Source organism: Mustela putorius, unplaced genomic scaffold (genome assembly GCF_011764305.1).
Source record: "Mustela putorius furo isolate JIRA1106 unplaced genomic scaffold, ASM1176430v1.1 tig00000228_pilon_pilon_pilon, whole genome shotgun sequence".
Classification (NCBI taxonomy): domain Eukaryota; kingdom Metazoa; phylum Chordata; class Mammalia; order Carnivora; family Mustelidae; genus Mustela; species Mustela putorius.
The window spans coordinates 33,999,256-34,025,861 of NW_025421322.1; the positions used below are offsets into that span (position 1 = coordinate 33,999,256).

The following is a 26,606-nucleotide window of genomic DNA, read 5'->3' on the forward strand; positions in this document are numbered from 1 at the left end:
TTGTTGCCAATAACAGGATCAACAAGAAGGCACTGCTGTCAAGGTCGTATTTCCAGCACAGACAAGCTCTGGTAGCCCAAACCACTCCCCTTGTCGTCCCCTGGCTTCCCCAAAATTCCTACCCGGCCCTACACAGCCCCTATGTGGACGGCCCTTGGCAGAGCCTGCTACCTGCTGCTCCCCGCAAGAACTCTGCATTAGGCCCAGTCAACAACACGCCTACCAAAGAACCCTTGTGCCTGCATTTCTACAGATTTCCAGAGAACACACTGGAGAAAGGTCACCCGCACTCCCTCCGACAGGAACCTCCACGGAGACAGCTCTTGAACACAGCACAACGACGAAGCAAGGTTGTCGGCATCGACTTTCAGAAACAATATGCTCACAGCTACTGCACCTGCTCTTCGCAGAGACGACTCCCGATGGGCTGATGGAGGCTGCACATCACCCAGCGCCCACCTCCCAGCAGGGGGTCTACAGCATCCTCTGCCCTGGGAACCCCACTTGGTTGCCCCAGGACCGAGCGTCTCCCCTCTAGAAGCAATGACACGTGTTTGGGCTCTCTCTAACCTCACTGCCCAGCGCTGCTCCGGGACAAAGAAAGCCCTGCGGGCTCAAGGCCACCCAGCGAACCGAGGACAGAGCGGAGACCCCAGCTGGGCCGCCCCGTGATGGAAGAGCTGTTGAACACGTGTCCTTGGGGCCACAAGCCTCACGGGAGCTCGGAGCCCCAGCTCTACCTAGCTGTCTTCCGTGACGCATCTGTCCCACTGACATTCTGCAGCATTTACTCATTTACTCATCGAGTCACTCCACAAATATTTATTACGTGCCGCCTCCGTGCTGGGAAGAGAACACAAACTAAACCCAGCGCGTCACGGAGCTCGCACTCTCGCTCACAGACGGGTCACACATAACCCGCCAGCTCCAGCGTCGGGGAGAAAAGCAAAGCCTGTGAACCGAGCCAGGCGGAGGTAAGAGAACTGCCCAGCCCCTGAGAGAGGAGCGGCGGGGGGAGCAGGAGCAGGTGTGAAGCCGGGGTGGTGTGCAGAGCCCTGCGTGTGGCGGGGAGTGTGCAGAGGACAGGGGCACAGCACAGGAAGCCTCGTGCCCAGCGGGGCAGCCACACGGAGGCAGGCGAGAGGTCTGAGCGGTCACTCTGAGGCCGCTCAGGAGCCCTGGGAGGGACAGCTGTTCGCAGGGTTCATAAACCATTTTTTTCTACTTTTGGATTCTCTGATAACCAGTATTTACCAAGTTGTTTCACAAAACCTAAGTGCTGTGAGACCCACTGGGGAAAGGAGAGGAGGGGCTCCTGGGGCCTAACACGTCTGCGGATCCCTGCCTGCCGTATCCCCTCCGCACGACGCCTACAGCATCCAAGGAACTCGTGTTCCCAGGAGCACACGCCGGAGAACAGAGCTTCCGCCCTCCACCCCCAGGGGCGTCGGTGTCACCTCCCAGGCCGACCACAAGCTCCCGAGTTCAGGCGCCACGGCTTACACCCCACTGCAACCCACAGCAGTACTGGGCACGACAGACTCACAAACTAGAACATGCGAAAACAAAACCTCCAGCACGCTGGCTGCCGCCTTCGACTCCCTGCTCGGTGGTGAACGTGCCCACGAGAAACTTCCACTCAGAGACATTTCATCACATGGAATCTCTCAACTGCCAAGTCCCATTACCCACACAGGGTCATCCAGCAAAGCCAGCAGCCCTTCCGGAACGTTCTGGATGAGGACATGAGCTGGGAGACTCAAGTGTTCCCCCCAGCCTGCTCTCTGAGAATCATTTTCAGCAGGGCCCCGAGCAGACCCTCCCCCGGCAGCACGAGAAATACAGCGTGGGTCCAGCGCCAAAGGCTGCACCTGCATGCCGAGACCGGGACATGAGCCACTCAGAAGGAAAAAGATGCGTATGCGTGCTCTTAAGGGACCAGGCCTGTAAAGACTGCAAGACATATGGCGAGGCTCATAAGGGAAATTCTCAAAGACCATCTGCATCTGGAACACTCACTCCCTCATGTCCTTCTCCAGCCAAGCTCAGCAGTGAGCACAAACCACGGGTGCAGACTGGGAAACTGCCCCGAAGTGACGGCCACACAAAAGCGTAATGGTGCATAGCCACAGGGGACAGACAAGAGGGATAAGAGGCAGAGAGACATGTACCAGAAAGGAAAGGCACGCACCCCAAGGAGCAGCAGGGCCAAGCATGTTCCCAACAGTCAGCCTTCAGAGCGGTCTGTGGCTGGGATTTCAAAGCAATGTTATCAGTGTGAGTGAGAGTATCAGTACCCCGCCCCCATCCCACCAGCGACGCACCATCCAGGCCAGTCGGGTGCCCCACACTGTGGTCTGCATGTGAACGGCCAGGCAAGGCCACCCTCCACCACCTGTGTGGGGGCGGGGGGGAGGAGGTTCCCATGATTTGTTTCTGGCCGCATCTCTCCAGGATTTATGAGCCTGGGCGCACAAGGTTGGGACTTCATTCTGGGCTCAGCCACAGCAGGGACAAAACCCAGCCTGGGGTTAGGGAGCTAAAGAGGAAAGCCAGGTCTTCACATGAGTTAAGCGCAAAGCCATCTCTGTTCTACAATAAGGCCAGAGATAAATTAAACAATTTAAAAGAATAAATGTTTTTAAACCGTGGGGTACCACAAGTTCAAGAACAGCGCGAGCGGAGGCAATTACCTCATCACAATAAATAACAGTAAATCAATCCACACTAATTGCTTTTCCTGCCAGAGCTTGGAAGACTCTTCAGTGTTCACCGATTATTGATTTGTTTGTAATCACTTGTGCTGTCAAAAATGCAATATTTCCAAAGAATATACCGCTCACTATTAGACGGGATTTTAATTTAACGTCGGATAATCCAATTTCCATTTTTTTTTCCTGGAAGTACTTTAAAAAATCTAAAATACAAGGAAGCTGAAGATGAAATCACAGGTTTTTAGCAGACATGTTAGCTCCAACAATTTAATGAATGGCTGACCACCTCCCACCCCACGGTGACGGTGACGCTTCTTCCTACACACACACACACACACACACACACACACACGAAGGAAAACACAAAACCAAAAGGAAAAAAAAAAGCAGTATAATCTCAGATTCTTCTCTTTCATGCAAAATAAGAACAAAAAAGCAAAACAACCACCACCCACAGAAACCCTACACTTCACTCCTTTCCCTCTGTGCCCCATGGTTCAGTAATTTCCACTAAACTTGGGAAATGTTCCTCCTGCTTAGTTCATGCACGGACAGCTTAAGGATTTTCCTTGAGTTTTGGTAGCTACACACGTTAACTGCAGGCTTATATAATCAAAGCAGTGCAGGGAAGTGGGGGGAGGGCAAGGAGGCAAAAATGTGCCTCTTCTTGGGATAACAGCAAGGGTCAGAGTCCTGGACAGAGAGCAGCTTTGTCTACCAAGAGACAGGGATCAAAATCCCAGCTCCACCAAGGACTGACGGCATTATTCCTGAGTGTGTAACTTAGCTGGAGGCAGGCCTCAGTTTCCTCATCTGTGAAATGGGAATATTAATACCTACATTATAGAGGGCTGTGAGGGCCAAAAAAAAAAAAAAAAAGAAGAAGCATACCTCAAATACCGACTGTAATGCCCAAAATATGATGATTACAAAAGGGACCAGTCCATCTGCCTTCTCTACTCTGGCACTAGATATTTAAACAATCAACCTCCTGCTGGAACTTCCTGATGGAAAGATGAAACCATCTCCCGGGTAACAGGAGAAGTGACAGTAGAAATAAAGCCACGATGCCTCCCGCCGCGCCAGATGACTCAGCTTTCTGAGGGACACTCAGAATTTCAGGCTGAGGATGGATCAGGACGGTTTGTAAATGTGTGGTTCTAAACATTCTGCCCGTTTGAGATCATTTCCCTGCTTGTTCTCTCCCGCTCGCGAAGTTTAGCCTGGAAACCAGGAGTAAATTACTTACACAGCCACATCCTGGCTGACCTCATCCAAACACCAGCTTTGGCCAAGTTAGCATCAAAGCCCCTTATGGGCTCTATGAGCTCAGCCACCTGGTGTTTTCTGCACCTATTACTCGTTTCTGCTTCATATGGACACACGAGGAACATCTTTGGGCCCCACTGCACTATCAGGAATGTGACGAGAGAGGACATTAACTCCCTCTGGTTTATGGCTATCAGTCACCCAGAGAACTTTCTGGTGCTATAGGTTTTTCAAAGCTATTAGGTTTTACATGGTAGGATAATAGTCTATTAACCCAATTGAAACACAGCTTTTACAAAATGATGGAATAATTAGCTGTTCTTCTGGTTTCTCAGAGCATTTGGTACACAACCTTCCTGTAGTAGTTCATACACTTACTGCTACTTTTTATGCACATAGGTCTCTGCCCAGATTCCTGAGGCTGACAGACAAGATGCCTGGCCTCATCCTGACATCCCCTGACCCTGGCAGAGTGCTTGGCCCGCAGCGGGTACGCAGAAAAGGGGTGTTAAAGGAATAAGTAAACATTTCAGGTTTTGCATCAAAAATTCAAATGCAATTTAGTGCCTCTTATACCTACCCTGTCTCTTAAAATTCTGTATGTTAAATTGTGGTAAGATACACTCCAGATGAAATACCTAGGAAAAACTCATCAATGATAATGAAATCAACTACCGAAATCTTCCTCGCCTCACAGTTTTGTGAAGATTTCTCCGTTATACAAAATTTAATTTGACAACAAACAAGATGTTCCTTAGGCTTCCTAATACAAATATTTTAGGATTCATTTTAGATACATATCAAATATAAATTAAATTTAATAGTGTCTTTTTAAGATTATGATCTGGCTGGTTCCTTTTTAAAAAATATCCTTCTATACATCTAAAAATTTTATGGCCACAAGAGAGAAGGCCAGCCCTCACCTTCCGAAAGCCAGGGCAGAGGAGCGATCATGGCCATTTGTCAAACACAGGCCTCGTTTCAGGAATGAAGAAGTCTAAAGGAGGGTCATCAGTAAGTTGCACCGAACAGTTTCCAAAATGCACAGATTCTGAAAACTGCTGATTTTAGACTGGCCTTTTTTTTTTTTTTCCAGACTTGGCAAATTCATGCACCAAATTTTTGACTTGTTTTAAAGAAGTCAGGAATCTCGTGGTGCACTTGGAGCCTTGCGAAGCAAAGACCCTAAGTGCAAGCTCCCTCCGGCTCTGGGGCCGGTGACATGTCTCAGCGTAAACGCAAAACACGAGTGGGAAGTAGAGCCGAGGAGAGAAGGACGCGGCCAAGTGCGGGGCTGGCCCTGTGTTCAGGGCAGTCAGACTCTGTGATACTGTGGACAGGTCCAGCGGCTCTGAGCAGCACCATTCAGGAGAGACAGCCCCCTCTGTCAGAAGAAGGCGAGTGCACGAGTAGCTCTACTTGGGAAATGCACCCGGTAGGAGGTTCTGTGTTGAGTGATGTATTTCTGTGATCAAGCAGGGTGTAAAGGAATGCATAAATCTGTGGAATTAGGTGACTGTGTCTCCATGAGCAAACAGAACACGTCAGAGGCACCAAGAATCTTGAATAAAGGCATGACAGAGAGGACACCACCATGCAGACACTACACTCCTGAGATGAAAAGAGAGAGGAAGAAACCAGGAGTCTGGGTGGAACGAACATTTGAGAACAGGGTGTCGAGCCCTCCAGTAAGCACCTACGTACGGCTCACAACCTGTAAGTGACAAGATGTGCTGCTCAATCACCATGTCACAGAGGTTAGGTGTCTTGCCCAAGGCCACACCAGAAGTAAGTGGCAAGGCTGGATTCCAAGACCGTCTGCCCACGAAGCCATGACATATAAAGTCAACACAGAAGAGCCGTCAGGGGCTTACACCGAAGCCGCATGCTGTTATTCCTCCCGCCGGCACACTGTGCCAAGGGTCTGTGAAGCCCGAGGTCTTCCCACCCCGACTCGTGAGCCGCTGAATGGAGAACACCCTCGGCCGAGAGCTGGCGGAGCTCACGGTGACTTTGGCTCCCCCCAGATTACTCATGACAGCAGCCGTCGGCTGCCTCAAGTGCCCTCCTTGCTCCTCACTTCCAGCCAAATCTCTGCCTGTCCAGAATGGGTAGGGGAGGGAGTCAAGAGAACATGTATGCTTCGTGCAGGCGTCCTGTTAGGCCTTGTCAAATCCACGGCGGGGCGCTTCTGTTTCCAGTGAGGGTGCAGGAAATCACAAGGGGCTGTTGCTCCCACAAAAACAACAGGACCCATCTTTATTTAAATCCACCAGACTGCCAAGGACACAAAGAAGACGAAGTGAGCCAAATTCTAGAAGCCAGTAAGCACTGCCCAAGAGGAAAGAGACCCGTGGCTGCTCTCATCCATGGCTCTGTGAGATGGGGAACTGCCTCAGGTACGAGGAGGCAGGGCTGGGGGCTGGGCCAGGAGAGGAGAGAGAGATCCACTCCAGCCCTCGGGGCCCTGGGTCTTCACTGCACACAAGGCAGCAACAGCAAGGATTCCTGGCCCAGAGCGAGCAAGCGAAGAGGAAGTCCTCTGCCACAAAGACCGTCACAAAGAGCAGAGGCTCTCCTGAGGCGGGGCTGGGCAGAGAGGGGAGAGAGCTTCCCCAAGGAGTGGAAAGCTGGAGAGAAAAAGGATCGTGCCAACAACTCGAGAAGCTGGCCACCGGCCTACAAGCTGATAGAAAGCGCGCACCATCTAGAAAGGCAGCAGCTGTGCAGTGAAAGAGAAAGTGAGTTCTGGAGTCTCACTGTGCTCAAATGCCCAGCCTTGCTGCAAGGAAAGTCCTGATCCTGTTCTCAAAACATCTGAAGACAGTGGAGAACCCGTTCTGGAGCTGCAACAGAGCCCAGATTCAGCTCGACCCCAGATGAGCTTCTGGGGGGATCCAAGGCCACCTCCAGGTTCGATGATAGTCTGGGAAGGCTCACGGGACTCATGATACAGCCAAACTCACAGCTGCAGTTCCTTATAGCATAAGAATGCAAAGCAAAACTCACCAAGGGAAGAGGCATGTGGGGCCAAGTCCAGGGGAAACCAGGCCTAAGTTTCCAAGAGTCCTCTCCCAGTGGGGTTCCACAGGGCAGCTTAATTCCCCAGCAACAAGCTGGAATGACACCTGTGAAATGGTACCAGCCTGGGAAGTTCGCAGGAAGCTCAGTGCCAGGGTTTTACTCGACTAATCACAAAAGCACAGATCAAGGCTCCAGATTCTTAGAAGCAAGCAGATATTCGGCACACGCCGTGCTGTCTAGACAGTTTAGGCACTGTAACTCCTCTTAGCAATGATGGTTGTGGGAAGTCCTCTCATGTCCAAGGTCCCAAATGCCAGCCAAGAAGAAAGCTTGCAAGGACATCTTTACAGGACACAGTTAGGCCTGCCTGTTAGGTATCTCCGGACAGTCCCCCACACTACTGGCCTGATATGAAAAGAGGTACTTTACTTTTCCCATGGCCAATTACTAGTTAGCTCAGTCTCTACTGTTCTTTCATACATATTATCTAGCATTTAGTAAAATATTTTGAGACATCCAAAGAAACAAGAAAATGAGCTCCCAAATCAAGAAAAAATAAATAGGAAGTGAAATACGGATAGAGCAGACACTGAAATTATTAGATATAAACATTTAAATAGTGATGAAAAATGTGTTAAAGGCTCTAATGAAAACCATGTGTGACCAGATGATAAATTTTAGCAGAGATATAAAAACTGTAAGACCCAAAAGAAAATGCTAGAAATTAAAAAAAGAATCAGAAGTGAATAATTCACCTGAGTATCGAAACAGCAGATGTGATGTTAGGAGAAGGAAATGTTATCTTGGAAAAAGATCAATAGAAGTCATATAAATTGAAACACAAAGAGAAAGAAGAATTAGAGAGAGAGAGAGAGAGAGAGAGATCACCTGAATGCTGTGAGATACCGAACAGATTAACATATGACACAGTATTGTCCTGGAGGGGAAGGAGAAAACATATGGAGAAAAAGTAATATTCAAGAGACAATGGCTAAGAAGACACTGGTCCAGAACTGATGGAAAGGTGTCAACCCACAAGACCTACAAGCTCAGCAAACCCCAAGCAGGGCAAACACGAGGAAGCCATACCTAAGCTTACTGACGGTAATATGATGAAAACCAAAGAAAGAGAGAAAAAACTTAAAACCACACAGAGGAAAAAGGAGCATTACACACAGGGGAAAATGATAAGGATTAAAAATAACGAAGTATAAAACATTACAGAACAATGTCGTTAGATTAAGGTCCCCCTAGAAATCCACAGTCATCAAAAGTAAAGTAAATTTACACAAAGTAAAGAATTTCCAAACAGACAAAAGCTGAGACAATTTAACTCCAGCAAACCAGCACATAACAAATGCTAGGAGGAAAATTCATCAGGTGGAAAGCCAGGCCTGAAAGGAAAAAATAAAGAACTCCAGAAAGGCTGAATACAAAGGCAAATATAAAACCTTTTAAAAATGTCTTTAAATATATATTTTTACATACATATATATATAATATAAATAAATATATAAAATACATATATAATACATAATATTAAAATGTATTTATATAAATATATGTAAATATATTTTATGATTTAAAAATTACATTTTGATATATATGTTTAAATATTGACTGTATAAAGCAAAAAAATTATAAACTTTGCATTGAGTTTATAACAAATGGAAGTTATACACAGGACTACAAGAGCACCAAGGGTAGAAGAGAAATAATATGAATTACAGCATTTCATGGTTCTTATACTATTCATGAAATAGTATATCTGGAGCTAGCTAGAATGTGTTATAATACAGATGCATAGTATAACATGTACAGCAAGCACTAAAAAGAAAATGAAAATAAATCAAGATGGTACTTTTCAAATGAGACATATCAAAATTACATTAAATGTAAATGGACTAAAAGCACTCCAATTAAACGGCAGTAATTTTCAGACTGGCTGTGCACACACAAGCATAAACAAGATCCAGCTATATGCTATTTAACAGGAACACACTATAAATATAAAGACTCAGGACGTTTCCTTCAGAGTTCAAAACCCAGTGTGGTGGCTGACAGATTATGGTCCATGGGCCTGCTTCATCAGAACCACAGGAGAATGTATGGGAGTCAAGGATGCGTGATGACCTTTAGGCTCAATGAAATCACAAAAGCATCTCCTGGGTTTGGGAATCCATTACCTCCAGATCTGGTAAGATCTCAAGGTGGCTCTGAAGTTGAGTAAGAACTGATCTGGTGGGAAGAGTAGCTGGAGGCCAGAACTGCTCCCATTAACAAAACAGGAAGCCTGAGATCCTCCAAGCACCTCCCCCTTAGGGTGGCCAGTACAGGGCTGATGATCCAAGTCTGCCCCAAGCTGTGAGGATATATTCCTTCTGGTCTCCACCCTCAAATCAACCCCTCCTTCTGAAATAATGACATCATTGTTCCCATTTTCCCAATGAGGAGGCAGTGGCCCAAAAAGGCAAAGATAAAAATCCTCAGAGGTCACCTAGTTATTTAGTGGCATCGAGAGTTTGATCCTTATCTCCCCAACTCCAAAACCATAAATAACAACAACAAAAGTAAAATAACTCCAACATCTGAAGACATATGTAGAAAAAATCAGAGAGGGAGACAAACCATATGAGACTACTGACTCCAGGAAACAAACTGAGGTTGTGGAAAGGGAGGTGGGGGCAGGGATGGGTAATCGGGAGACAGGCTTAGGAAGGGCCTATGATGTGATGAGCACTGGGTGTTACGTGCAACTAATGAATCGTTTAACATTATATCAAAAACTAATGATGTACTATACATTGGCTAATTGAATTTAAATTAAAAAAGAAAAAAATAAAGACATGTGAAGAAAACAGAGTATCTAGAAAATATTATGAGTGACTTGCAAACGTAAATTTAAGCCCACTAAAAAGAAAATAAACCATGGTCACTTTTTTTTGGAAACGAGTCAGTTTTAAAGACTGGGGAGGGAAAAAGAACCAAAAATTTTTGATCATTTACCACATACCATACCCACTACTCATACAAATGGTATTGCTTTGAGTATCTCTAACAGCAGACAAAAATATTATAATCAGCAAAAACAATAAAATTGCATAAAGAGGTTAAATTAAACAGACTACAAATGGCACAGTCAGGGCCTGAACTTGAGTCTATCTAATTCTAAATTCCGTGTTCTCCTGCAAGACCTAATTGGTCTCAGAGATTTTCAAGTGCAAAACAGAATCCCAATGAACTTCAAAGGGCAATTTGTCACTGCTTTCCCAGGACTATATCAGAGATGATGAACAAGTTTACATTCTGCTTTGACATTGGGTAGTATCTAAAATATCATTTTTTGTTTAGTTTTGCTTTTTACTTAAATTTACTGAACAGGCAAAAACATTCAGTTCACCCAGTTCAAAACTTAATGGGAAAAGTCTCACTCTAAGCCCTGGCCTCCTATCTACCCAGGCCCAGGCCTCGCTGCCCAACCGTTCAGTTTATTTATTTTGTGCATTATGCTTCAAGAGGCTTTAAAGTAGACATAAATAAATACAAATCTACCTTTGCCCTTTCCTACCTCAGAGGCAGTGTACTTGACTGTTTTAAATCTTGCTTTTTCCATATATATATATATATATATATATATATATATATATATATATATATACCTTTCCAAAGAAGTAAGTAAAGGGCTTCCTTACTCCTTTTGGTAGCTGTACAGTGTACTGGTGTTTGGATGCCCCCTGGTTTATTTAAGCCTTATTTTATCCACAAACATTTCCATTGTTTCCAATAAATAACACTGCAAAGTCCTTATTTTGGACATCAGCAAGTGCATCCGTAAGATCGCTTCTTACAAGAGGCAGGCTGAGGCAAACAGCAGGTGCACCTGCAAATGGGGCAGGTTCTCCAACTGCACCCCCCCCCAGGGCCTGGGACCATTTATCTCCCAACAGCCAGGTACAGAACGGTCTCACACGCCTCACCAACAGACTGTGCTATCAAGCTTGTGAGTATTAATTAACTGATAAGCAAAAAATGGTATCACTGCATGCTTTCCCTTTATTTTGTTTTTAAATTATCAGTGAGGTGAGGCACGTTATGATATCCCTGACAGCTGTTCCCTTTACCTATTTTTCAATTCTGATGCAGAGAGCAATTTATTTTTAATAGAAGGTATTCATGAAAATCAAGCAAATGTTAAAAAACCAGTAGCATAAGAATTCCAGCTGCTCGGAGGGCTCGGGCTCGCAGTGGCGGCGGTGGCCGCAAGAAGAGGCGGCGGGGGCGGGGGGAGAGGAGGGCCTGGGCCCGCACTCCCCCAGCCCCAGAGGAACAGGCGGCGGCCGCGGACGGAGAGATTCGCCCCGGCGGCGGTCGGACACCCCTGCCATACCCGCCTGGGATCATGACCCAGGCGGGGGTCGCTGCCACCGCGGCCGGGTCCGCGCAGCCCGCGGGATGTCTGTATTTGAAATTTTATGCTTTCTCTTTAAATTGGAAAGGGAAAGAGCATAGCTGCCCACACCATCAAAGAAAAATCCTGAGGTTTCCTATGTGTGGACCGATCTGAGACCAGTTATTGTGGCCAGAAAAAAGAAATCACTTCCCAAGACCTGCCATAAACTATCAGTGAAACACAAGGGCTGATTTAGAGATTTTTATTTGTTTATTTCGCGGACAGGGATCGCAGGTGGGCGGGGAGGCAGGCTCCCTGCCGAGCAGGGAGCCCGATGCTGGGCTCCATCCCGGGACCCTGGAATCATGACCTGAGCGGAGGGCAGAGGCTTTGGCCCACTGAGCCACCCAGGCGCCCCAACTTTATGTATTTCTGTACTCTTTGAAAATAATTTTTATATAGATTGGTTACTTGTGTAGTTTGTAAATAAACATTAAAAAAAAAAAAGAATTCCAGCTGCTCAATCAGTATTTTCCTTCTTGATTTTGAAAAATACTACCTTAAAGTATCATTCTCTGGCTTTGATATCTAACAAGTACGAGAAATCTAGACTAGTTCCTAGAAGGAAAGGGTGAGTCCATCAGAAGAGCACACAAGCTAGGAAGGGAAGCTGAGTGACCCCAAATTAGCTCCAACAGGGGATCTGTGGAACATTTCCTTCCTCCCCTCCCCCTTCTCTATCAGAACTGCCCACCCCAACCTCAATGACTTTCACGACACGAAAGAAAATAGCAAGGTTCTGTTTTTCAGAATCAGTAATTACAATCCAGTTTCACAGGCTGTATGAACCCCAGTGAAATAAGCATGTAACCCTCACACTTAGTATGTAATGATGCCTACAGGGCTAGCAAAAACAAGTGCCCCCTTTCTATAAGCATCCTCTTAAATAAAAAGATAAAACTTCATTTAAAAATAAAGTTATCCAAGACAATAAAAAGAGAAGCTGCAGACTGGGAGAAAATATTTGGAAAGACGTATCTGATAAAGGAACGTTAATCCAAAATACAGAAAGAACTAGTAAAACTCAACAAATTGAGAAAATGAATAACCCAAGTTAAAAAAAAAAAAAGAAAAAGAGCAAAAAGCCTGAACAGACACATCACTAACGAAGATAAACAGATGATGAGTAGGCACTTGAAAGATCTCCATAGCCTTCATCAGGGACATACAAATTAAGGCAAGGATGAGTATCACCTCACACCTATTAGAATGACCCAAATCCAGAACACTGACGGTACCAAATGCTGGTGACCATGCAGAGCACAGGGAACACTCACAAATTGCTGGTGGGGGCGCAGAATGGTGTAGCCACTGTGGGAGACAGAGTGGCAGGCTCCTGCAGAGCTAAACACACTCCTACCATACACTCTAGCAATTGGACTCCTTAGTATTTACCTAAAGGATCTGCGAACTTAGGTCGGGACAAAAATCTGCACACAGTGTTTAAGCAGCTTCATTCCTAACTGCCAAAACTTTGGAAGCAACCAAGATGTCCTTCAGTAGGTGAATGGATAAACTGTGGCACATCCAGGTAATAGAATATTCTACAGCACTAAAAAGAAATGCATCATCGAGTCATGAAAAGACACAGAGGAACCTTAAATGTCTATTACTAAGTGATAATAAAGAATCTGAAAAAGCCAAATGCTGTATGATTCCAACTCTAGGACATTCTGAAAAAGCAAAGCTATGGAGACAGGAGGAGGATCAGTCGTTGCCAGGGGAGACGGGGGGGGGGTCAGGAGAGGAAGGGATGAACGGAGGACTTTCAAGGCAGTGAGACGGCTCTGCATGGTAACGATAACATTGGATACATGTCACGATACATTTATCCAAACCCGCAGAAGGTAGAAAACCAATATGGCGCCCTACTACAGACTAGGCCTAGGGTCAGGATGACCTAGGAGTATGGGATGGATTGGGACAAATGCTTGACTCTGGTGGGGACACTGACAACGGGGAGGCTGTGCGTGCGAGGCAGGGCCAGACAACATAGGAGAAGTGTCTACTCTCCTCTCAATTTCGCTGTGAACCGAAAACTATCTTCAAAATACTTTATTAGGTAAGACGTCAAACCCAAGGAAGGCCCATGGTTTAGTTATCAGTAGGATATCAAAGTCAATTTCCTGGTTTTAATAATACGGTATGGTTAAAGACGACACTGTCATTGAGGGAAGATGGGGGACGGGTACCTGGGAAATCCACAGGACTGTATACAGTTTAGAATTATTTTAAAATAAAACTGTTTTCAATGAGATAAAGCCCCCATTTATTAATGTGTAGGGAGACTACCACTGAGCCACCCAGCCTACGTAATCGAGAACAATCCTATTAACGGAGTTGTGGGGTCAAAGGAGCCCAACAGAGAGAGACAGAAAGCCGTGTGAGGTGACTCCCACCTGTGATCACCCTGCCGCATGGAGTGGAGTCTGAGCCTACATATTTGTGAGGAAGCCAGAGCTCAAGAGCCAGAGGGAAGGAACAAGTCCATGGAGTCTGGAGGCCCTTGGCTCCACAGACTCCTCTGGGACAAGTGTGTTCTCTGGCACTTGCTCAAGATTGATGGCGTTGGTTCCACCCTAGGGAACGCATTTTAATTACAGTTGCAAGAGGCGCACAGACACCTTCACTGCTCGTGAATTCTCAGTGGTTTGATGGGCTTCCCCCCACGTTTTACAGTCCTTTCGATTTTAGGATGACTTGGAAATGCTTTTGGCATGAAGATGTCCTTCACAGATATACTTGTAACAGCAAAACTGGGAGCAACCAAACTGTCCAATTATGAGGGCCATGGGTAATTAAACTAGGATACTCATCCTAAAGCAGCCATTAAAAGTAGTTTTACAGTAAGTATATTTTCATGAAATGGAAAAAAAAAAAGTGGAACGCTGATTTTTCAAAAAGGCCATATTTATAATGTTCCAATCAGGAGGCTCTCCAGCCCTTCCACTAGGAGGTTATTCAAACTCAAAAGCGAAGTATTCTTGGCAAACCATCTGGCCACTCATTTAAGCTACGTTATCTAACAGAGCTTTATCTGTGGTAAAACTGAAGTTTTAACCTCCACCCAAAAATGCTCGTTTACAGTATGACCTCGATTAGGTCTAAAAAAAAAAATACCGTTTCCAAAAATTTTGCAAAGAAAGAGAACAAAAAGCACTTTCTAAGTCTTACAGAGTGAACACGTATTAATTTTATTTGTAAAATAAATAAATAAAACCATGTCATTTTAAAAGGCAATACAAGAGGTTGTCCTTATTACAGTGCTTCCTGACACAAACTGCAAATTATATATCTGCATCTCGGAAAGCAGACTGGTTTCCTCTGGCAAGCCGCCGGCGACAGACTAGCCGTGTCTGTGCGATGATTGTGGGGTCTCACGTAGCATCAGTAAGACAGAGAGGCTAGACTCTTAGTCATATTTGCCACTGGTATGCAGAGGGAGCGTGCGAGCGTGGGTGCCATGTAGTTTTGGATTCTGATGAGAATCTTCTGCCACAGAGCAGACGTGAAAGGAAGAGAAGAAGGAGCAGCAGCGGGCGGAGTAACGGCCCCACAAACACGTCCACGTCCTCACACCTGGAAGCTCCCATGACAAAAAGGTGCAATTATAGGGGAGTCAAGGTTCTTAACTATCTGGCCTTAAGGTAAGGACGTTCTCCTGCGCCATCCAATGGGCCCACAGGTGAAATCACAAGGGTCCCCCCAGGGGAAAGGCAGAAGCGAGGCAGCGGAGGGAGAGAGGCGATGCTATGCTGCTGCCTTGGAAAATGGAGGGCTGGGGCCAAGAGCCACGGAACGCGGGCAGCCTCCAGAAGCCGGAAAAGGCTCGGAGATCGATTTTGTCCTCGAGCCTCCAGATGAAACACAGCCCTGCCATCGCCTTGCCTTGAACTCCATGAGACCCGAGCTGGAATTAGCAAGTGTTCAGTAATAACTTGTGTAGTTTGAAGCTATGAGTTGGTGGTATCAGAGTAGCAACAGGAAAGTGATGGAGATTCGGGAAAAGAGAAGAGAAGGAAAGAGAGAAGAGAAGAGTCCTCACCTGTCAGCATGCGCGCGGTTGGCGGGAACCAACTTCGTTTTGCTCTGTCAGTCCCCGTCATGTGTCGTGTCACTTACTAACTCATGCTATGAGAGACCCTGACCCATAGGAGGTGAGAGGCCAAGGTCGGACTGAGCGGGTCCCACTCCAGCCGCGACACCGCTCGGTACGGAAGGTGCCAGTGAGAAGGCAGACATGACCCCAGGGACAGCTGCGCCCGGGAGCTCCTGAGACCCCAGCAGCAGACCGCAGCAGCCTGATGGCAGCTCAAACCACCCCCAAATCCACTTCCCCTGCACAGAAGCCGAAGGTTCCACAAACCTGGGAGAGAGAACAGTGAGGATTTGGGAGCGGAGGGACTGTAGGGCTGTGTCTTGCTGGGGAGGGAAGACGCTTCCCGCTAAAAGCCCAGGAATGAATGGGAAGTCTAGCTCCAGTCCGGGGACGGGGGACGGAGAGGACGATAAAGAACTGGCAGGTCCCCTTCCTCATAGACGAAGCGAGAGCTGCCTCGGCTCACTGTTCCCAAGCACCCGACCTGCCCTAGTCTGCCGAAGTCTGCGCTCCCCCGAAGAAACGCCTGTGGCTGTGCAACGCGACATAAAGCTCTTCATTTTCATCACGTAAAAATCTGCACGATATCCGAAGAGCTCCCCACAGACAGACCACCACTCCCTCAAGATGACAGAGAAACAGATCCGCCGCAGCAATACTGAAGCCACAACACAAGCAACAGGTGCAGCCCCCTCAGTCTTCCCCGTGAGCCTCTCCCTGCCCACGAGGAGTAAGGAGCAGACACGCGGAGAGAAGGCCACACCTCGGACTCGGAGCAAAGTCAACCTTCCTCGATGTTCAAAGCACATAAACCCTTAACCCTCTGGGCCATGTGGTTTCTTAACCACCTGAGGCAAGATCCTGAGACGTCATCTCACACAGAGCTGTTCTGAGCCTCAAAAGAGCTTGCTGGTGGTGGAGTCCAAGTCCCCTCCAAAGTGGTGACAACATGGCCTGGTCGGTAATCCAACAGTGACTGAAAGCTGCAGCTGTGGGCATGGCAGACAAGCCTAATAGGGGATCGGCTACCTTCTCTGGGGTTCAAGTTCTTCATCTGTCAGAGACGGATGATGGGATCTACTATGGGGTAGGGGAGAGCTGACAGGAGAGAAACTCTCGGAACGGGGCAGGCATACAGTAGGTGCTCAATAAATGCAACTTGCAAGTGTGGTGACCCACAGCCCACCCCCCTCCTACGTTCTCTGGGGTACAGCGGTGGACACAGTTTCGACAAACGTGCTAGAGCACCGAGCTTCCATTCTCACGTGTAGACGCAGCAGCAGCAGCAGCAAGCTGCCAGCGCCGACAGAAGCTTCTAGCAAACACAGTCACTGGCCCACAGGTCCTACTGTCAGTAACTGTGGCAGAAGCCGCGGCCAAGGACATATTCAGCATCCACATTCAGGGGATCTCAGCTCTGGCTATGACATGAATACGGACAGCCACCGCCTCTGGAGCGGGCACCCCGCGCCCACCATCTCCAGGTCTCTCGCTGGGCATCATCATGCCTGTAGTACCAGGGGACTGACCCGAGGCCATCTGGGATGCGGAAGCGCACCCCTTGTCCCGAGAGCTCACATCCTCTCCTCTATGCCCTCCAGGTGTGTGCAGTAAGCGCCTCTCTAGTCATGCATGGTCCCTGGACCTGGCTGCCAAAGGACAGAGAAATCCCACCCTTCTGGAAGGAGAGAGCACACCACCAAGTGCGCTACACCTCGGACTCTGTGCACACTAGCTAAGGGGCCCGGAAGTGAGGGGAACACCCCAAAATAAGGACAGCTTCACTGGGACAAGCGATGCCCTTCCAACGCGCCCTTGCACGCCATGCGCCACGTCCTCTCACCTTGAAGGAGGCGTGCTGCTCCATGTGCCGCAGCAGCTGGGGCTTCTGGGCCGCCGTGTAGTCACACACCGTGCACTTGAACTGCTTCCCTGGAAAGGAGAGAAGAGAAGGTGAGCGTCCTTGGGCTAGCAGCTCCCGCGTGTGAATGCGGTGCCAGGCCCGGAGCCAGAGGAACAACGATCCCCTGGCCACGTGCGAGTCCAGAAGCTCTAGGGGAACGGCCTGCCCACGCCCAGACCCCTGCCAACCAGTGACAGAAGAGGGCTCGCCACGGAGAGAGAAGAGCAGCCAGCTCTGCCTGGGGAGGCCCCAGGAACGACACCACCGAGCAGGCTCTGAGAGTAAGCCAGGGTGCGGCCCACTGACCGGACGAAAGAGGAGCCCATCTGGGGAGCACAGAGGTGGGGACTGGAGCGGCTGCGGCTTCCTTCTGGGACCCGCAGCCTGAGGTCTAGAGAGGGGCAGGCTCTGGCCCTGGAGAGGCTGCTGGACCATCTCTCCAAGAGCACTGCGCAGTCCCGAGAGCCAGGGGAAGGCAGAAGACCACTCAGCAAGGCGGCAGATCTGCGCTGGGCACGCCTGACCCTGGCAGGCGTGGAACCTGCAGAGGTGAGGGGCTGCTAGAAAGGCACTAACAGAGACGGAAAACACGGCTCTCTGGGAGGGTGAGGTAGCAACAGGCACATCCATTACTGGGATGAGCAGACCCATAATTCACCTGTTAAAACAAATGAACGGACATATGCGGGTGCTGCATTTTATACTCCCCCGGCCCTGGTTAGCACAGGGGCTAGCACACGGGGTTGGTATTACTGTGCTATACAACCTGTCATACCCGGGCACTCCACAGTTCTGTGGTCAACACTTCCATTCTTCTCCTTCTAGAAGCATCCCTGCATATAACCTTCCTCTGTGGACTTCTGTAAACCTTTAATGCCACAATCGGTACCTTCCCCCACTGACCACTTCGTTCTTCTACCTCCTCTGCCCCTCCCTGATCTTGGGACTGAGTATCCAACCATCTGCGGGGCCTCTGCCTAGCTGACCCAAATGTACTAATTTGGACTTTCTATCCTCCCCACCAAACGGGTCCCACCTCCAGACGTCCAGTTCTTCGCCACCCAATCGTGAAGTCGGAGAGTTGACGGCCTTCCTCAACATCCCCATGACCCCAACTGCAGTCACCTCGGTTTTTCAGCACCTGATTTCACCTCCTAGGTATCTCCCTATTTCGGTTTCAATACCTCCACACTGGTTCAGGCCCTCCTCATTTCTTTTCTGGACAAGGGCAAAAGCCTGTGGCCTGGCTTGCTCACCTTCAGGTAACTCCCCCATCCATCTGCCACTTGTCCACCCAACCATGCATCCCCACCCACTAACCACCCAGCCACTCGCCTGCCCGCTCTGTCTCCCTCCCGCTCCCTCTGTCCATCATCCGTCCATCCACGCGGATGCCCCATGCTCTATCCAGATGATCTGACACGTGAACTCTCCCACAGCCCTGCCTGCACACCCGCCAAGGACTCCAGCCGCAGAACGAAGCCGGAGCATGATCCAGAGGCCCTGAAGAACTGAACTAACTCCCCGCACCTGACCTTTCTCTCTGACTTCCGGTTTGCCTTTCCCTCTGTCAGGCTCCGGAACACAGAAATCTTTCAGTTCGGGCGACACTTTGGCAAGTCTTTGCTAACATCTTGCACGACTGGTGGGCACTGGCTTTCGGCATCTGGCCCGTCTTCACTAGAACTCAAGCTAAATGACATCTCTGGCAACTGGGCTAAGAGTGAGCCCTCTGCGTGCTCCCCCTGACCTTCTCCACATGCTCCTGTCGGTGCCCGACTCTGCAGCATCGCCCCTGCCTGCTCACAGGCCTGGGGCTGCCTCGGCTGCCCACAGGGACCGCATCTCATTCATCCCCACATCCTCAGCGCCTGAAGGCATGGTTCACGCTGAACGTATCCTGTGCATTTTACTGACCTGGGCAAGGAACAGAAAGGAAATTCTGTGTATCTTACATGAATAACACTTTCAACAGTTAACAGCAAAATGGAAATTAAAGTATTTTAATACCATGAAACCATCATTCTAGATAAAAGAACCCCAAATTCCAGATTCCACTAATTCTCCAAGTCCGAAGTGTGGGGAAAACGTCTTCACATGTAAGGCAGACGCGTCATAATTACAGACCAAGGGACACTTGTGTTTATAAATAGAGTCTCATCTTTTCTCACAGGGCCACACATTTCCGCATGTCTTAGAGATAACCGCTGCCCACCCCCACCCCCCCCACTTCTTCACCAATTCCTGACCCACACGCATGCATCGTCATTGGGCCAGGGAGCCTGAGGAAAACGGTGTTGGGCTCCCCACTGTCTTAGCAGGGGCAGAAAGGCCGACACAGCTATTCTCCAAACTGATAAATATTTTCACTCATTACCAATACACATCACTCAATGAGCAAAAGACGAAGGGCTAAAAAGGTCCCCTGCAAGGGATAAATGGAATCACGTCAGTTGAGATGCAGAGTCAGCCTTCTATAGACACACAAAGTAAGAACACAGCTTCTAAAAGCCACGCTTCCTACCCCGCCAGAAGCCTCAGAGACCCGGCAATAAATACTACAAATGTTTCAGCAACCTGCCAGCCCCCATCAAACAGGCCTGGGAGAGTTGACATAATCTTTAGCTGCCTAATTAAAATAATGCAATGGGGACCCGTGACTCGTCGTGAACGAGCAATGCCTGGTGACTGTCAGCTGATCTCTGTCAGGACGCTCCTGAGGACGGCAGGGAAAGAGGACCAGGAAACGCAGCACTGGCCCGAGGCTAGAGTGACCGTCAAGGGCTGGCCGACCCATGTCTGTATCCGGATCACACTGCAGCCCAGGAAAAGAGAAGAATGATTACAAAAGAAAAAAGAGGCAGTCCTGGTAAGAAGTGAATCCATTTTCACAAACCTATCTGGCTAGCTCCACCCAGCGAGCTACTGTCCAGCAGTGGCTGGGCTCCGACTTGACATCCATGACCTCAGCCACACACCCCTGAGCCTGGGGGGGCAAGCCGTGCTAAGCCCTCTTACAGATGAGGAACAAGATTGGACCGTGAATCTGAGTAACCGCGGGGTTATGAAGTATCCGTGGCGGAGCCTGGATGCGGACAAGTCCCCATTCAGAGCCATGTAACAAGCCTTCAGCTCGTAAGGGCACGACATCAATGTCCCAAAGGGAACAAACAACTTATAACAGTGTGAATGGGTCTGTACCATAAAGGCCATCGCACAGGATGGTGACCCACGAGAAAGGAGTGCCCAAGAAGGGCCACTGGCGACGGAAGTGCGTTCTTTCAGGCTACGGGACGTTTTCCCCACACTTCAGACTTGGAGAATAAGTGGGATCTGAGTGACCTTGGGCTTTCTTCTCTGCAGCTCGGAGGCTTCAGCATGGGGAGGTCATGCTCCAAGTATGGACTCCGACAGCGGGTGGCAAGCACCTGAAAAGCAGCCCTGAAGAGATGAGGCCAGGGCACATGCAGGTGACCTAGCAGGGGGCAGGGGGGGGGGTTCGCCACCAAGGCCACTCGGCACAGCTGTGGCAGCGCCCCTCCAGCCCTATCTCTGGTTTCTCCCTGGTGTTCTCCGGGACAATTCAGGGATGAGTCTAATTAAGCCAGCCTAAAATAACAAACCTTAACCAGGGAAACTAAGAACAGGGGAAAGGGATAAAGTATGACCAAGTATAACGGCAAAGAGGCTACGGGAGGCCCTCCTCATCTCGCCCCCCAGCAATCTCGCTGGCCTTCCCTCCACTGCAGCAAGCTGTGGGCCCTGCAACGGCCGGCAGGCGCCCTGAAGGCGGATTCCCGGCTCCTTCTCTAAGCTCCCGAGCGATGCCCCTGCCCCCGCCCTCCACTCTGAGGACACAGCAGGCCACCACTCAGACCTCGGCACCGGCTGCCCCCTGGCCTGGGAGGCCTTCCCAAATCCCCGCCCACTCCCCACCATCCCGTTTATAACCGGAGTCGCTTTTAGAGACTCACGTTCAGAATTCCTCACCTCGTAACGTTTTCACGTTGAGACTGAATTGTCTCATATTGCTATTTTCCTTTGCCTTTCTCAAGGTTCTCAGTATGAGCTATTTTCACATCTCAACTGGACCGTGCCACAGATTTTACTGATTAATCTTATCATTTAGCTTCACAACAGCGGGGGTTTGCAGTTTCGTTCTGCTGGTCTTGCTTCCTCTCCTGTTGTCTCCAAGTGACTCATCGCCTCACCTCTGGCGGGTCGGTCTGGCACCTTCGCTGGGTTGTGGGTCCCCTGGGGACAGGGATGGCACACCTCTCCTTCTGGTCCCTGGGTCTCCTCCCTGGGTCCAGCAGGGAGCACACGCTGGCTGCAGGGCTAGCGGTGAGTGACAGGAGAGCCCCAATGGGGTGACTGCCCCGCCACGTCCCCTCTCTCCCCGTAACAGCCACCGCAAGAGGAAACAGAATGAAAACAGGCATCTGTGAGGAAGTGACAGTCAAGGTAAGACGGGAGAGTGGGGAAGACCAAGCCACATGAAGAGGAGGTGAAGAGTCTGGGAAGAAGTAAGCAGACACACGGAGACCCTGAGTCTCTCTGGGAGCTCCCACAGTACCGTGATCACAAAGGCCCCCTTTCTGCTCCAGCAACTGCCAAAGGGTTTCTGTCAAGTGCAGCCGAAAGAGACCCAACAGATGTTGGATGAATCAGTGAGCGCACGAGTGGGAGCCACCGAGACCCCAGAAAGCAAACAGAGAAAAACAGCACATCAACAACTCATCGAGAGGGGATTAATTAATTTCATTCATCAAAAGTCCACCAGATCGAACACTTACATCGAACACTATGAACCAGCCAATGTTCTATAAATGCAGATTAATCCATCCATCCACTGAACCCTCGAATTTACCTGTTCAATTGCGAGTTATCAGAAAACTACAAAGGACAGTGACATGGTGAGATCTGACACACATTACACCAAGAAACGGACCGTCTCTAATAACATGAGGCACCAAACGTTGAACGAGCGAAGCTGGAGTGCTTCCATGTATCTGGCACAATTTCCTGAAAGCAGTAAGTTGGCAATATAACCCATGATTAACACCACCGAGACAAAATAGCCATCCTGCTCCTGGAAATGTGTCCTAAGGAATTAATTCAAAGGCAACTAGAAGTTCATATTCAAGAAAGGGCTCCTTGCGAGTAAGTTTTAATGAGGAGAAAACAGAAAATAATACACTGTCCAAAAGTAAGGGACTGGTCATGCAGCTCATGGATGGCCCACGACCTTAGTGAGACATTACAAACCCCCAAATGTAATATTCATGGGCCCTGTGGCAACAAGTACAATCATTAATTTTAAGGCTGGAAGAATGTGAGCGATGCTTTAACTACAACTATACAATCGTTTCGTAGGAACACAAATAATGCCTGAAAAAGATTTTTTTTTAAAAAAGTAGGGCTCCACGCCCAGCACGGAACCCAACACAGGACTTGAACTCATGACCCTGAGTTTAAGACCTGGGCTGAGATCAAGAATCAGACGCTACATGGACTGGGCCACCCAAGCACGCCGAAAAATAATTTTTTAAATGATTTTTTTTTAATTTTTTTATTTATTTGTTTGACAGACTACAAGTAGGCAGAGAGGCAGGCAGATAGAGAGAGAGAGGAGGAAGCAGGCTCCCCGCCGAGCAGGGAGCCCGATGCAGGGCTCGATCCCAGGACCCCGGGACCATGACCCGAGCCGAAGGCAGCAGCCTTAACCGACTGAGCCACCCAGGTGCCCCGAAAAATAATTTTTAAAAGAATAAAATTTATGTTGGGTGATGGAATTGTGGGCACAATTACAGAAAGGAATTAGATCTTTCCAACTGTTGCTTTAATGTTTTCTGTGCAACAGAATAGCATTTTGGATAAATCAGCAACCATCTCTGAAAGGCTGGGATGTTCCAGCCCATCTCCTATGACATACAATTACCAAGACAGATCTTTCAACATGGAGCCATACAATGGTATCAGCGGTTCCTGAACTTGATGTTCAAGAGAGTTCATGGTCTTTTAAAGTGCTGCCCCAGCCTTGCCTAGCTGTACGCTGATTTACAATTGTTCCCTCTGGGCAGGCATCTTTGCCCATCTTCTTCACAAAGACAAGACAGTGGCCTAATTTGGTGGCTAATCTCAGAGGTGGTCATTTCTTATCTTCTTGGGGAAGACTGAACTCTTGCCAACAGTCAGAAGTCATTCTGAGCGAGGAGGGCAAGAGAGAGAAGAATCATAGCACTTTCTCGAGAAACACTCTTGAGGAGAGCCCTCCGAGCGACCACAAGAACACTGCCACGGTGAAGAAGGCAAACTGCAGGGACAAAGTCTTCCCGGCCACAGGCCACAGCATTTACAATCCCTGTTATGCAGGACACTCCTACTTGACCCTGAGGCCCAGAGGTTAAAGGTCAGAATCGTAACAACCTAGATGAACCTCACAAATAATGTTAAAGGGAAGAAGCCAGACACAAAAGAACACGTATTATGTGAATCAGTTTACATGACGTTTAAAGACAGGCAAGATCCAGTTAAAGCATTAGAGATCTGGGCAGCTGCCACCCTGAGGAGGAGAGGAGATGGCTGGGGGGAGGGTAAGGCAGACTGCAGAGGGGCTGGCAGTGTCCTGTGTCTGATCCTGGGATGTGGCGATGTCGGTGAACTGCCTTTATGACAACCGGTCAGCTGTGTGTTTTTACATGTGTATGATACTTTAATTTTAAAAAGGTAAGGGGGGGAAAGAAAAGAAAACCACCACCCCAAGAACAAAAAAGGCTACCTTCCCAAGAAGGGGCTCAGGAACTGGTGCCTAATGAGTTCAAGAAGGAAAAGACGCATCAGGCGGTTCAGAGAGAAAGTCAGGGGTTGCTGAGCACCGCCCGTGGATTACCCGGCTGCGGCTGCAGGCCGTAAGGAAGAAGATACCACCCAATCACCTGCCCCTGAGACTTTCAGTTCGGCATCTTTCTGGGAGCCAGGCTGGCTGGAGACTTCCCATGGCAGACACTGCGGCTTGCTCTGGAAGCACCATGTTTTACCACCAGCTTCTAGTTCCTCAAAAGGTATCATCCCGTACAGCTCCCCTTCAAAGACAGCCCTCCGTCCTCCCATTTCTCTCGGCAGGAGTCTGTTTCTCTGGTAACGTGAGCTCTTCGGCCCTCATTCCACAACTGACAGGCTGATGGAACAAGCTGACCCCTGACCTTGGAGCCCTGGCTGGACCTGGTGACAGGACCAGGACATTGCCTGAATGCAAGTAGCACCAGACAGGAAAGGAAAGAACTGGGTCTGGTGTCCAGTGACCCTGAGCTGTACCCTTTACTGAGGTCTTACTCAGCCTGGCATGTCAGCATAGAGAGGACAGGATCTGGAGGGGGGGAGCTAGTGGGAAGTAAGGTCCTTGCCACTCTGCCTTGAGTTAGACGAGGAGAGAGGTGTCACCAGCCCCAAGGGACATGAGATTGCCCTCCCTGCTGAAGTTCTTTCTGCTTTGGATGGAAAGATGAATGTGCAAGAGAGAGGCCAGGAGAGCCAGCAGAGCAGCGGCCTTGCTGCAGAGTCTGTGCTCACGCAGAAGCCATTCCAAGGACACGGGGGCAGCATTTACCCCACACCTGCCGGGAGCTGTTGGGGGGTGGGGGGCTCCTGCTGACCCCCAGCCTGCTGATCAGCCCTTAGAAAATGCACGGTACCCTGGTGAGGGTGTGGAGGAAAGGGAACCCTCATGCTCTGTTGGTGGGAATGTAAAAAGCTGCAACCACCATGCAAAACAATATGGAGGTTCCTCAAAAAAATTAAAAACAGATCTTCCCTACCATCTACTATTGGCTACCCAGCAATTCCACTACTGGGTATACACCCAAAGCAACAAGATTTCACAGAGCCATCTGCACTCCCAGCTTCATCACAGCATTGCTCACAATCGTCAAGACCTGGAACCCAGCCAATGCAATCAATGCAGGAATGGATAATGAGGAAGTGGCATACACACACCACGGAATATTACCCAGCCACGAGAAAGGAGAACATCTTGCCGTTTGCCACCACAGAAATGGACCCGGAGGGCATTATGCAATGTGAGGTAAGTCAGATAAAGACAGGCAAGTGCTATCTTCCCTTCTCTGTGGAATCTGAAAAATGTCAAACAAAAAACACAGTAAAATGGTGGCTACCGGGGGATGGGGGGGTAAAAACAGGTGTCAAAGGGCTCAAACCTACAAGTAGTAGTAAATAAGCCGCAGTGGGCGAATGCACAGTAAAATGTAAACACACAACACTGTACTCTAATGCAACGGGATGAATGTCACGACAACAGCAGTGTCACTCCGCAGCAGACCACGCGTCGGACGCCTTCACTATAACTCCGTGCCGTGATGGAGGTTAACTCCACTTACCGTGGCGACCAATGCACATTATATACACTATACCCAATCCCTGTGTTGCACGCCTTCAACAAACATAATGTTATGTCAATTACATCTCAAACTAGAAAAATACACTTAAAAAAAAAAAAAGAAAATGCACAGCAGCTGTCGGCTTCCTTTGTGTCTCGCTACACCCTCTTCTGCTCGACAAACTTCCCTGAGGACTGTTCCAGCTGCTTAGTTACTCTAGAGCTCCACAAGATAGCAGGAGCAGGTGCAATGGTAGGAAAATCACAAACCATCCTGTGAAAACGAAACCACGCCCTTTGTCTTCTGGCATTTGGAGTCCATCGGCACAAAGAAAGAGAGCAACGGACAACTGCTTCTGACTTAAGGCACCTTGTTGGAAAAACCTGTTAAATCACTCCTGCCAAATCAAATTTCACATGGACCTCAAACTTGAAGGAACACTAAAATACTTAAACAAATGTGCATAAATTGGAACTATTACTAGTAATAATATCTAGAGGCATTAAAGTGAAAATATCTCATGATGACTGCTGATCCAGCCTTAACGGCAAAAGGTGACACTCTGCATAAGTAAATTTATCAGAACACTGACTTCACCTTTTTCAACACCGATATTCTTCAAGCATTGACTCTTGCACTGTGTCTTCCTAATGAGAGAGTTCGGAGAGAAAAGAAACGGATCTTTCCTAAATGACGTAGATGACATAGATTAAGTGCTATAACCATCCATCCTTGTGCTGTGTCCACAGTT

General features: G+C 48.7%; 1 protein-coding gene across 1 annotated transcript in view; it reads right to left on the bottom strand.

Moving 5' to 3' along the window:
* ZFAT (zinc finger and AT-hook domain containing) overlaps window positions 1–26,606 on the bottom strand; it is a 183,220-nt gene that overhangs the window by 51,758 nt on the left and 104,856 nt on the right. The window contains exon 11 of the mRNA XM_004743593.3: window positions 17,400–17,488. Within this exon, the coding sequence (XP_004743650.1) occupies window positions 17,400–17,488 (89 nt within the window). The remainder of the gene's footprint in view (window positions 1–17,399; window positions 17,489–26,606) is intronic.